Source organism: Halichoerus grypus, chromosome 13 (genome assembly GCF_964656455.1).
Source record: "Halichoerus grypus chromosome 13, mHalGry1.hap1.1, whole genome shotgun sequence".
NCBI classification, from domain to species: domain Eukaryota; kingdom Metazoa; phylum Chordata; class Mammalia; order Carnivora; family Phocidae; genus Halichoerus; species Halichoerus grypus.
The window spans coordinates 47,115,765-47,127,991 of record NC_135724.1 but is presented as its reverse complement, the minus strand read 5'-3'; the positions used below and the strand labels follow the sequence as shown (position 1 = coordinate 47,127,991).

At 47.3% G+C, this 12,227-nt stretch overlaps 1 protein-coding gene across 10 annotated transcripts in view; it reads right to left on the bottom strand.

The window, feature by feature from the left end:
- Positions 1 to 329: 329 nt before the first annotated feature.
- SLC35D4 (solute carrier family 35 member D4) overlaps positions 330 to 12,227 on the bottom strand; it is a 113,966-nt gene continuing 102,068 nt past the window's right edge. For 5 of the 10 annotated variants that reach the window (XM_036098090.2, XM_036098093.2, XM_036098092.2 and 2 more), the window contains one exon: positions 330 to 4,552. In XM_036098090.2, the coding sequence (XP_035953983.2) occupies positions 4,178 to 4,552 (375 nt within the window). In that variant the 3' untranslated portion in view covers positions 330 to 4,177. Of the gene's footprint in view, positions 4,553 to 11,805; positions 11,871 to 12,227 lie in introns of all 10 variants that reach the window. The other 5 variants (XM_036098100.2, XM_036098102.2, XM_036098108.2 and 2 more) reach the window with 3 other exon arrangements.

The window sequence follows — 12,227 nt, the reverse complement described above, 5'->3', positions numbered from 1 at the left end:
ACTTACTGAACCTCTCTGAAGCTCCCTGGTAAAACGGGGGAGAATGCTGCCTGCCCCACCACTGGTAAAACGAAATGATGTGACACGTAGGAAGTGCCCAGAACACGGCGGCCTTTGATAAGCATTCATAACTCGGTGTCTTAGATATGGTTATGGGGTCGGGATCTCCAGCAGCTGCTGCTAACACCCGTCTCCTTCCCCACTTCCCTGGCTCAGCGTAGACGAACCGCTCCAGATGAGCACTGACCAACAGACACATCATGCGAGCCAAATCTATAGATGGCAGTTTTCTAGCAGGCCCATTAAAAAAGGTAAAAAGAAATGAGACATTCTTTTTGATAATGTTTTATTTAATCTAACATATCAACATATCATTTCAATCCATAACCAGTACAAAAATTATTACAAAATATTTTACATCCTTTTTTTATACTAAATCTTTCAAATCAGCGTATACTTACACTTATTTACGGCACGTCTGAATTTGGATGCTTACCATTTCGGTGCTCAATGGTCACACGTGGCTATGTCAAGTCACCCTGCTGGACAGCAGCGGCCCAGTAGAAGGAGCAGGGTCACCCTCCCTGTTCAGAGCTAAGTAGCCTGGATGTTGGTAGAAGTCTGGGCCTGTGTTTAAGATGCAAGAACTCTGCCCCCAACCCTCACTCCCAAGGATAACAACTGTTTTTGCAATACTCTCCAGCTGAGTTTGAAGAGAAAGGCAAATTACCATGAAAACAAACTTTTTTTTTTTTTTTCTATCCATAGCAAATTAGTAACAATACACAATCACACAGAACCTTGCCTCTCTGGATGGAAAGCATACTCTTTATTCGTACAAATGAAAAAACCAAGCACTTTGGCTTTGACTTCGGGCCAGCAAGGTCAAGGATCATCAGGACCCAGACAGGACGTGGCGAAACGGATCATTTTCGACAGAAGGGAGTGCTGGTGTTACTTGGGGATTCCCACCCACAGAGGGGCCCAGAGAGCCACAGATAATGAGAGCTAAGGAGGCTGCAGTAATCTGGGCCAGGCCCCAGATCTACAGAGCTCTGGGCTCACCTGCATTCAGAGCTGAGCATGTGAACTTGGGCATAAAACATAGAAGTTAAGGCTTGGGGAGAAAAAAAAGCCCTAGAAAAGATGGAAGCTGAAGGAAACAGAACGGTCTATTGAAGAAACACCTTATCCTCTGCCTCCTGCTAGTGCCAAAGTAAGAAAAGACCTGAGTTTTTAAAACAATGAAACTGGACCACTTTCTTACACCATACACAAAAATAAACTCAACACAGATTAAAGACCTAAATGTGAGACCTGAAACCATACAGATCCTAGAAGACAGCACAGGCGGTCATCATCCTGACATTAGCTGTAGCAACATTGTTCTAGTTCTGTCTCCTGAGGCAAGGGAACAAAACACAGAAATAAACTAGTGGGACTACATCAAAATAAAAAGCCCTGCACAGCAACCATCAACAAAACAAAAAGACAACCTACTGAATGGGAGAAGATATTTGCAAATGATATATTCAATAGGGGTTAGTGTCCAAAATTTATAAAGAATTTATACAACTCAACACCAAAAAAAGCAAACGATCTGATTAAACAATGGGCAGAGGACCTGAACAGACATTTCTCCAAAGAAGACCTACAGATGGCCAACAGACGGTGCTCAACATCACTCATCCTCAGGGAAATGCAAGTCAAAACCACTAAGAGATACCACCTCACACCTGTCAGAATGGCTAAACTCAAGACAAGAAACAAGTGTTGGTGAGGATGTGGGGAAAGAGGAACCCTCGTGCACTGTTGGTGGGAATGCAAACTGCTGCAGCCACTGTGGAGAACAGTGGAGGTTCCTCAAAAAGTTAAACATAGAGCTACCCTATGATCCAGTAATTCCACCATTGGGTATTTACCCAGAGAAAATGAAAACACTAACTTGAAAAGACATATGCACCCGTATGTTTATTGCAGCATTATTTACAATAGCCTTATGGGTAAAGAAAATGTGTACACACACACACACACACACACACACACACACACACACTGACTGGAATATTAAACAGCCATAAAAAAGAGATGAGATCATGCCATGTGAGATAACGTAGACAGACCTAGAGGGTATTATGCTAAGTGAAATGTCAGTCAGAGAGAGACAAATACTCTATGACTCCACTTATAAACAGAATCTAAAAAAAATGAATAAACAAAAAGCAGAATCAAAACTATAAGTACAGAGAACAAACTGATAATTGCCAGAGAGGTTGGGGGTACAAGGTTGGGCAAAACAGGTGAAGGGGGGGAGGGAATGAGTTATGGAATGAGTAAGGCACAGGAATAAAAAGCACAGCAAAAGGAATACAGTCAATATTATAATAACGATGTATGGGGACAGATGGTACACTTGTGGTGAGCACAGCATAATGTATAAACTTGTCAAATCACTAAGTTGTACACCTGAAATCAATATAGCGTGTGTGTCAACTCTACTCAAATTAAAAAATTAAAATAAAAAAATAAAAACAATGGGACTCTGGAATACCAATTAAAAAAAATCAAATGAACAAAAATTAAAAAATCCTCAGTAGAGATTCTTTGAAGAAGAGGTCTCCTTGGGGCACCTGGGTGGCTCAATGGGTTAAGTGTCTGCCTTCAGCTCAGGTCATGATCCCAGGATCCTGGGATCAAGTCCCGAGTTGGGCTCCCTGCTCAGCGGGAGTCTGCTTCTCCCTCTGCCGCTTCCCCCTCTCATGCTCTCTCACTTTCTCTCTCAAATAAATAAATAAAATCTTAAAAAAAAAAAAAAGAACAGGTCTCCTGGAAACCAGAGATGGGCCCTTAACTGTGCATGATTCTTTCCAGACTTAGGAATCTCCACTTGCCCTAATGGCACTTGGAAAGACAGGCTTATGATGACATTTGGTCAGATGCCACTTTCCATAAAAGAAAAACTCAGTTGTACAGAGAGACTTTTGTGGGGGCAAAAGAACAAGGGCAATTCTAAACTCAGTTTTCTACTTGATCCTCGGCCTCTATACAGTTTAACACCCCAGATGAAGAACAAAAAGCAAACTGAAACAGCATCTGTGTCCAGGTCACTCTGAACATCTTTACCTTAAATGACACGCAGAGACCAGGAAAAGACAAGGAAATGGGTTTAAGGTACCCAAAGTTCCAAATATACGAATCCATTCCCATCTGTGTCATTTTCTGTTTGTTCTTTCAACAAGCTGGAGAGAACATGCAGGAAGAATGGCCCCTGCCTGAGCTAACCTTATTCTTCACAGAGCCGAGAATGGAGAGGCTCATTTCCCAGAGGCTAAAGATGGTTCTCCATCGATGACGCGCATGTCCAACACCGCAAGCCTGGCTTCCTGCCTGGGGAAGACTCACCATGACTTCACTACCTTCTACATCTCCAAATGACCAAAACCAACATCCAGCAGAATAGTTAGGGTATTCAGAACCTGTCATGAGCAGAAATACTGGGAGTTAGACACTATTCTCTTAAACCTTCATTGTGGGTTCAGAATCAAGTTACCATTTCATGCATATTCATTCATTTTGACTCCCCCAGAAGCAAGGTTTAGAGTTTTAATCCAATTTTTAATCCAGCCTGAAATATATACTTCAGTGTTCAATGATTTGAAACCTCCTCTGAGCCATCAGGGAATTAAATGGATTAAAAGCTTTAAGGAATATGAATATAAATGTGTGTGCTTATGTGTATACATATGTTCTATGTTTGTTTCACTGTCCAGGGAGCATCAAGAATTATAATCCCTATTCCCTTTGGTGATCACTGAGGAGCAAGTGAACCTAATAGTGGGCAAAGAAAGTGTGTACAGAATTCAACACAACACACGGTCACCAAAAGGCTTCAGCACTCAATCCGGAGTAACAATGTCCTTGCTGGTGTCTTACTTGGCTCAGAACTCTGGCTCAACCCTCACCTCTGCCCCTGTCCCCCAGTGGAAGCCCTCCTGGGGAATTCTGTCTGTGCTCGTAAGCTGGTGAGGGTAGGCTCCAGGCAAGCCCATGAGAGCAAGGGAAGGACATCCCCAGAAGAGTCTCTAAAGATGTAAAAACACAAAACAAAACAAAGTGCCATGAAATGCCTTGAGCCCACCACCATCAAGTAGTCAAAGCAGTGTTTGGTGACAGGTGCTTAACAAGGAGGCCTGCGTATCAATCCAGGTGAGCAGAGCCGTCCCTGTACAGGGGGGACTCCCGTAGCTGGGTCTGCACCACGGGGCACGGCGCGGTCCGCAGGACCTGAGGGAGCCTCTCGGAGCAGGAAGACACAGCACAGCCCATTCTCTGCAGCAGCCCAGAGACCCGCGGAGGGAGTTCTCCTTGATGCCGTGAGAAGCGGTGGCCTCACCGTCCCTGCTTTCTTCCCTCTAACACACTCGACAGGGAGGTCCGACGTCCAGGGTCTGTGCACCCCAGCTGGCACCTGTGAGTCGACTCTTCCTGCCCTTAGGAGCCCTTCTGCTCTGAGAAAACCAGCAAGGCCTCTCCAAGTCCACCGAGCAGGAGGCTGCAAAAAACAGCAAGAGGTCAGCTTTCCCGTCCCTTGAGCCTGGAGGCTGTGGACCCACCGAGCTGCCCGGCGCCCACCTGCAACAGGGCAAGGGACCCCTCATTCTGTGGCGGGGACTCTCTCTCCACCCCCCCACCCCCCCCATCCCCTGCGCCTGCCCTGCTGCTGGGTCTGGCCCTGCATCTGCCCGGTCGTCCCAAGTAAACGTCAGCGGTGAGCCAGGAGGGGGAGTGGGCTGCAAGGTAGGGTTTGATCCTTTCCCCCTGGGCAGAAGGTGGTGTGTCTCGCTCATCCTGACCCAGTGGAGGTGACTGTGCTCCAGCAAACGTTCTGCCGCAGACAGAGAGGGGAGAGGGCGCCCCATGTAGCCACCGGGGGCTTTCTGCTGGTCAGGGTTGATGACAGGACACCACGCAGGTTTCCATAACCTTATCATTATTGAGGTGACAGTGTCCGAACCCTGTTACTTCACTGAGACTAACAGAACATTTAGAGATGAAAATACTAAAGGTGAATCATGAATTTCCCATCAGAGCAGAAAGAAATATGGTCAGCGATTCGAACATGAAAAGGTAGTGGGAAAACTGCAGATGGGGAGAAGGAGGAGTAGAATATTTTAACATGCCTCAAACTGAGTACATCCAAAGGTCTGTACATTTTCTGTTTTAAACTTCTCCGTAGACAATCTGCTGTCTGTCTGAATCCCCAGCTTCTCCCCACAAAGCCTTCTGGGCACTGGGCTGGGCCATCCCTGCAGGATTACGACGGGAGGTCATGGAGGGGATGGAATGCCCTCGGTCAGAGGTGCCAACAGCCTGTCAGTTCTACGTGTGCGACCCGTCTTCCCCCACCTCCCCCACGTAGCCACAGGCCGCACACTCACATTTAGCCCATGGCGTCCTTATGTTTCTGACGTACGCCCGGGGTACCGACTCTATGAAACTCACAGGGGCTGTGCACACTACATTCCCGGTGAGAAATGTCACCTATGTGGCGACTCCGACATAAAGCTAACTTGTACCGTCTGCCCTGTTGGGCACAGGAATGAACTGAAACAACACGCTGGGTTCACACTGTGGCGCAGGCACTGAGGAGCCACGTGATCCCGTGCATGCTTTTCAGCTCTCGCCTCGTCGGGCCACGGGAGGTGGTCACATCCAGCAGTCTCTGTGAGGCTGAAGGGATATACATGAAGCCACCAGCCCCCGCACTTGGCCTATAGTGGACAAGCGATAAAATACTATCCTGTTGACTAGCTGACCGCCGCCCACCCTGAGAGCTGGCCTCCCGACTCTGCTCGAAGACTTCACATGAGGGGCACGGCCCGCTGTTGAGCCGCCAGCCACGGGGTTCAAGCCAGCCTCGATGGGCGTCTTACTCATGGAAGACCCTGGGCAAATGGTTTCTCCCTCCAGGGGGAAGTCCTTCCTCAGACTGACCCAGCAGCTGCTTCTTACAACCTCACCTGTGAGTCCAAGTTCTGCTTTCTAGAGCGCCAGAGACCAGATCTACGCCCTTACCCCGTCAACCCTAGAGAGCGGTGAAAAGCCCCAAACTACCATCCTCTCCTGTCCCTGTGACGGAAGGCTCTGGGGGAGAGCAGAGGCACTCGCCAAGCAGCCAGTCACTGGGGGGGGGGGGGGGGGGGCGGAGGGTGTCCCACCCCCCAGGGGAATAGCTGGGATGGAAAGGCGAGGGGCGTGAGGGGGATGTGTGCCTGATATCTGAAGCTCCAAGTTGGAATGTACTTTCTTCTTTGTACAGAAATATTAGAAATAGTGACAAGAAGCCGATAAATTATCTTGAACGCACATTTAACTCATAATAATGTAACTGAAGTTAGTATCTACGTTATAAGTGAAGCAAATGTCTGAGGACCTTCCTAGATCTATTATCATCGTTTACAGGATTGTTTCTGTGAGAAACCGGGGTCCAAGTTCCAAAAGACCATATTTGGAAACACGACCCATTTGTGCTGGGCCCTGGTCTAGTTCCGGGACGTGGGAGGGCCCTACCACCTCTTCTCTTTGGATGAAGAAGTCACTGTGAAGGGGAAGCCATTCTTCTGGTACGGAGGCTCAGCGCGTCTTCTCCTTTTATGCAGATCTACTGTTCCTTTCAACATCCCTTAAGGAACACACACACACACACCCACACACACACCCATCTTCTTAAACCCCCCGGGGCAAGTGCGGAGTCATGGTGACCTGGCGCAAAGGCTGCACAGGCCCTTGGGCTGGGGAGGGGCTTATTTCTGCAACATAACCGGGGGCTCAGTCATTTTTACAGCTTCCAGTAATCCTCCTTAGTCACCAGGGAGAAGAACAGGCCATGGGCTGGCTCGTTGCCCCTTCTCCCCCGACAGCCTTAGAACAATGCCCAAGTGTAATAACCTTGCATCTCATCCGTTGGGCTTAGCTATTGCATGAAACACCAAAGCAGCTTAGTGAAGGCTCAGAAAGGAAACAAACCTTGGTTCAGTTTACTGGTAAGAGAGCCAGGGAGGTGAGCTTTGATGTTGTTTTCTAAACAGCAGGAGAAGCTGACACAGGGTGCAGGAATCTTAATAGCATTACAACTATTTAAGTCAGAGCCTCACTGAACTGTTTGCAAATCTTGTAATCCCCATCATTCCTGAAGTGAACACACTTCAAGCAACTAAGGCATACACACCAGGGTGGAGAGCACACCCAGCCAGAAAGATTCAGCACTAGCTTCACTTCCGGGGAGGGGGAGGTTATTCTCAGCACCCCTCCAATCCTTCTCTGTCCTCCCATCGGAAGAGGCCCCAACTCAATTTTACATTCACTACCATGCTTATTCAAGCACCTACTGACACCATGAGATGGGGGGCAGACACTGTACCCTTTTCCGGCTGGAGGCCCAGTACTTCACGTAGCACCCAATACATATTTTCTCAATGAATGACGACAAATTCTTATCCTTGCTCCCCCTCCTCCCATCTATATTCCAAACGATTTTGGCTTTTTCTCTTTTCCTCACCAAAAGATATCTGCCTAATGTACCATTCCCTTGGAGACTTGCTGAGGGACAGTTCATATTCTGATAAATTACTCTGTGTTGAGAGGTAATGAGTGATAGTTATTTAGAAAGCCCTTCTTGGCATTTTAGAGTTTTTAACTCAAGTGGAAAACTGATAAATTTCAGTCACTGTGATCCTAGCTGCACTCTGGGGTGCACCTGGGGGGAGTACTTCCTTCACCCCTAAATTCACTCTTCCGATAAAGGGGTTTGGGCAGTCTCCACGCAGTGTCCTAAACTTAAAGGCATAAGACATCGTTACTCAAAGATGGTATGAGACCACTTTCTAAAGACTGCTGGTGTTAGTGAGGTTTGTGCTAAGATCGAGCATGATGGTAACCCATGATCAATGGCAGGCTCCGTGAATGATTGGCAAAGGCGATAAGTGATCACAGAATCCTCAGAACAAAGAGGTTGTGTTTTGGTTATTTGTTTTCTCTTCTTGTACCTAAACTATTGCAAAGAGAAGAGAGTCTCTCCTGGTCTAAAAAGGATTCAAAGAAGGGGCACCCACAACTAATTCTACTCAACAGGGACACTGCTCACAGTTCAGAATTTTTTCTTTTGTATGTGTTGGATCCCCTTTGTTGAAATTTTGGTTTAGAGGGAATTCATATCGATATATACCATAAAACTCTGTTAATTAAAAGGGAATAATTAAATATTAATCTGGATATTTAAATTTGGGGCTTGCAGTAGATTGTTTTTGTAATTAAAAACAAGATAATTTGCTGGACAAGAGCAGTTGCTTTTAAGAAAAGACTTTAAGGGGCGCCTGGGTGGCTCACTCGTTAAGTGTCTGCCTTCAGCTCAGGTCTTCATCCCAGCGTCCTGGGATCGAGCCCCACATCAGGCTCCCTACTCAGCGGGAAGCCTGCTTCTCCCTCTCCCACTCCCCCTGCTTGTGTTCCCTCTCTCTCTCTCTCTCTCTCTGTCAAAATAAATAAATAAAATCTTAAAAAAAAAAAGACTTTAAAAGTTGACCAACATCCATACTTAGGTTTATAATTTTTCTTGCATACAGGAGTTAGAAGGCTGGCCACGCATTTATTCAGCCCTTAGGGCTAGGTGGAAAGACGCACAGGGGCAGGACTATGGTTCCCCTCCTGGAGGAGCTCACAGCAGCGGGTAGATGGGGTGTGCACACCCACCTGTCACTCAGCGTGGTGCGAGCTGATGGGGCTGTGCGCAGAGAGGGTGGGAGGGGCTGCCGAGGACCTGACACGTGAGCAAGCTGACCAAACCTCCAATTTAGGAGATAAGCAGGTTTCTAAGATCTTGCTGAAATTCTGAATGGCATTTTGTCCACTAACCACCACAAACCTTTAGATCCATGATTCCCAACTGGGTCAATTTTGCTCCCAAGGGGACACTGGGAATATCTGGAGACATCTAAGGAGGTGCTATTGGCATCCAGTGGGGTGGGGCTCAAGTTTGCAGCTAAAACCCTACAAAGCATAGGACAACTCCCTACAACGAATTATCTGGTCCCAAATGTCAACAGTGCTGAGGTGAAAAACCCTACTTTATTTTATTTTATTTTAAAGATTTTTATTTATTTGAGAGAGAGAGAGAGAGATTGAGCATGAGCAGGGTGAGGAGCAGAGGGAGAAGCAGGCTGCCGTATGGGCAGGGAGTCCGATGCGGGGCCCCATCCCAGGCCCCGGGAATCATGACCTGAGCCGAAGGCAGAGGATTAACCAATTGAGCCACCCAGGCACCCCGAAAAACCCTACTTTAGATGATGAGCTGTTTTGTGCCGCTAAAGTTGCTGCCGCCCCTGCCCCCCAGAAGGTAGGTAACGACGCATCGTGCACTCATTTCCTGGATGGTGACCTCGCTGGGGCCACAGACCGCGTCGGTAGCCTCGCAGCCCACCCAACACTTTTTTGTGAAATGAAATACGAGCAAATGGAGGTTGGGATGTAGCTGATACAGGGTCCTCCAGTCTCAGCCAGCCTGGCGTGGGGGAGGCCGTGCTGACTTCGATAGTCCATGCCCACATAAGGGGGCCACCTCTACCTATTCCAGCAACCGGTGCCATGGGGAAGTACAGGCCCAATGTAGCTGTTGGTCCCCATTTTCAAAAGAATCTGGAAATCTGGACCCTTATGGGGAAATCACCTGATTTCTCACAGTTAACTAATTTAAAATTTGCGACCCAAAAAACAAGAAACGATGATACAGGCAAACATGGTAGGTCCCAACAAAACAGTTCTGCGGTGCCTGCCCTTTGTGACTTCTGATCAGTCTAAGCTCCCACAAGCCAGCGGGCAGCCCTGCCCGGGCCCCGGCTCCGGGAGCTGGTCACCCAGTCTCGGCCTGAGCACACCACTACATGGCCAGTGCAGACTAGCTCTGTGCAAAAGACAGGAAATCTGAAATACGGTCTGACACTCCTCTTCTGGTGGCTCACTCTGTGGTTGGAAAATTCTTTGAGGCTGAAAACACACCATCCTTAAACTCAAGAGTTCTCAAAAATCAGGAAATTCCAAAGTCAAGGTTCCTTTTGCAATAATCACACATGCTGTTTCCTTGATTTGAGTACACACAGCCTTTCTTTCCATTTTGTGCAGGGCATACCATAAAGCTCACAGGATGTGAAAGAGCCTGGAGGCTTGGCCTCTTACAGACTGCTGCTGAGATACTCGGGCTTAGCATTTCCCCCCTGCCGGAGAGCCATCTGACTCCGCTAGTTCTCACACTCACTTTCACACCTGGGTTCTTAAAGTTCATTCTGAAATTCTGTACAAAACAGAGTTGTTGGAGGTTCATCTGTGAGAAAGAAAACCACCATCAAGAATCTAGACTACCACCATGAAGGTGAGGATACAGACATTTGGGGAAGAATGTCAAGAATGTAGCAGGATATCTTGGCAGTTGGCTGTCTGGACGTCACCTGCCCGCTGTGGGTGTCAGGCCTTCCTGGAAGGACAGGTGCAGGGGAAGAAGGAGGGAGCATAGGATTAGCTCCCTGCCCCACAGCCCCAGCTCTGGTTCCAAATCACTGACTCTCACCATGGGCACCTCCTGCCTCTCCAGCCTTCCCTGTCTTCCCGGGGCCAGAGGGCCCAAATCCTCTTCCACCCACAGCCTCACTAAGCCTCTCTGTTCTGCGTAAGGTCCGGGTCAAGCCAGTTCGATAGCCCTCCTGATGGCCCGTCCTCTCTCCTTCCTTCGGCCCTCGCATTCGCTGTGCATTCAGACCATGGCTATCTTATCCCATAAATTATCTTTATGATTTCCCTGCCTCTTCCCCTCCTTGAGGGCTGAATGATGTCTTATTTTTTTTTTTTTTTTAAAGATTTTATTTATTTATTTGAGAGAGAGAGAATGAGAGAGAGCGAGCACATGAGAGGGGGGAGGGTCAGAGGGAGAAGCAGACTCCCTGCCGAGCAGGGAGCCAGATGCGGGACTCGATCCAGGGACTCCAGGATCATGACCTGAGCCGAAGGCAGTTGCTTAACCAACTGAGCCACCCAGGCGCCCTGAATGATGTCTTATTTTGCATGCAGTAGTCACTCAATAAATATTTTTAGCTAACTGATAGAATTATATAGTATTAAAAAACCTAAGACAATGAGATCTTTTTCCTATCATCATTTCACTGAACATTCTTAGTTCGCCATGTCAGCCCTTGAACAAGAAATAGAGCTGTCTTGTCCTGGGTAACGCTCCTTCTGTGTTGCTGTCGAATTATCTAGAAGTTCTTTATAGATGGTCATACTGGTGAGAAGAGGAACATATAGGCCAATTTCTCTTATACCTCCACTGCTGGTAAATCCTTGGTGTTTGCCTAGTCAGTCCTAAGGAGGTACATGAAGGTTATGGGACTTTAGACACACACAGGTCTGCTTTTGAATCCTCGTCCAAACATAGTAGCTATAAAATCTTGGAAAAATAACTATATAAAACTAGTGGTTCACCAGTACTGCTTACGCTTCTGTGGACGAGTGGCTGACAGGTATGCGGGTGATGTTCTGTTTCTTGATCTGAGTGCTGGCTATAGTAGGTTCGGGATAATCAGTTCGTGAAAATTCATAAAATTGCATATTCATGATATATGTACTCCTCGGAATGTATATTTACAGGTCAATAAAATATAGACCCCAAACACCCTTTCTTCAACATTTGAGAGAAAAAAATTAGTATCCTGATGAAACCCAAACAATGAATTTGTTTTTCCTCTCTCCGTGCAAAAGACTTACCATCCCACTGTTGCACTGGTCAGGGTCATATCGAACAGCAATACTGACGAGCCAGCCGTGATGACCTACAGAAATAATTTCAACAAAAGGCCATCAGACCAGCAGGACTTGGGTAACCTTCTCCAGAGTCCTTGTTTACAAGCTGAGTTCATGTTAGTTCAGATCCCAGACATCACCCGTTTCTATTTTACGTCCTTTCCCTCACACACTTGCTAGGCCGCTGTATTTAGTGCTCCCTCTGAGGTAAGTGTTTGGTGGAAAAAATGCTAAGTCCTAGTCTATTTGGGAGGTGAGAATCTTCAAAGAAACATTTAACTTCCCAACTCTCCAGAAGAGGAGGCACATAGCCAACATCTCACCCAACTCTCTCCAGGGCAGGGAGCTAGTGAGAATATGCATTTCCATCTTGTCTCAATGTGCAG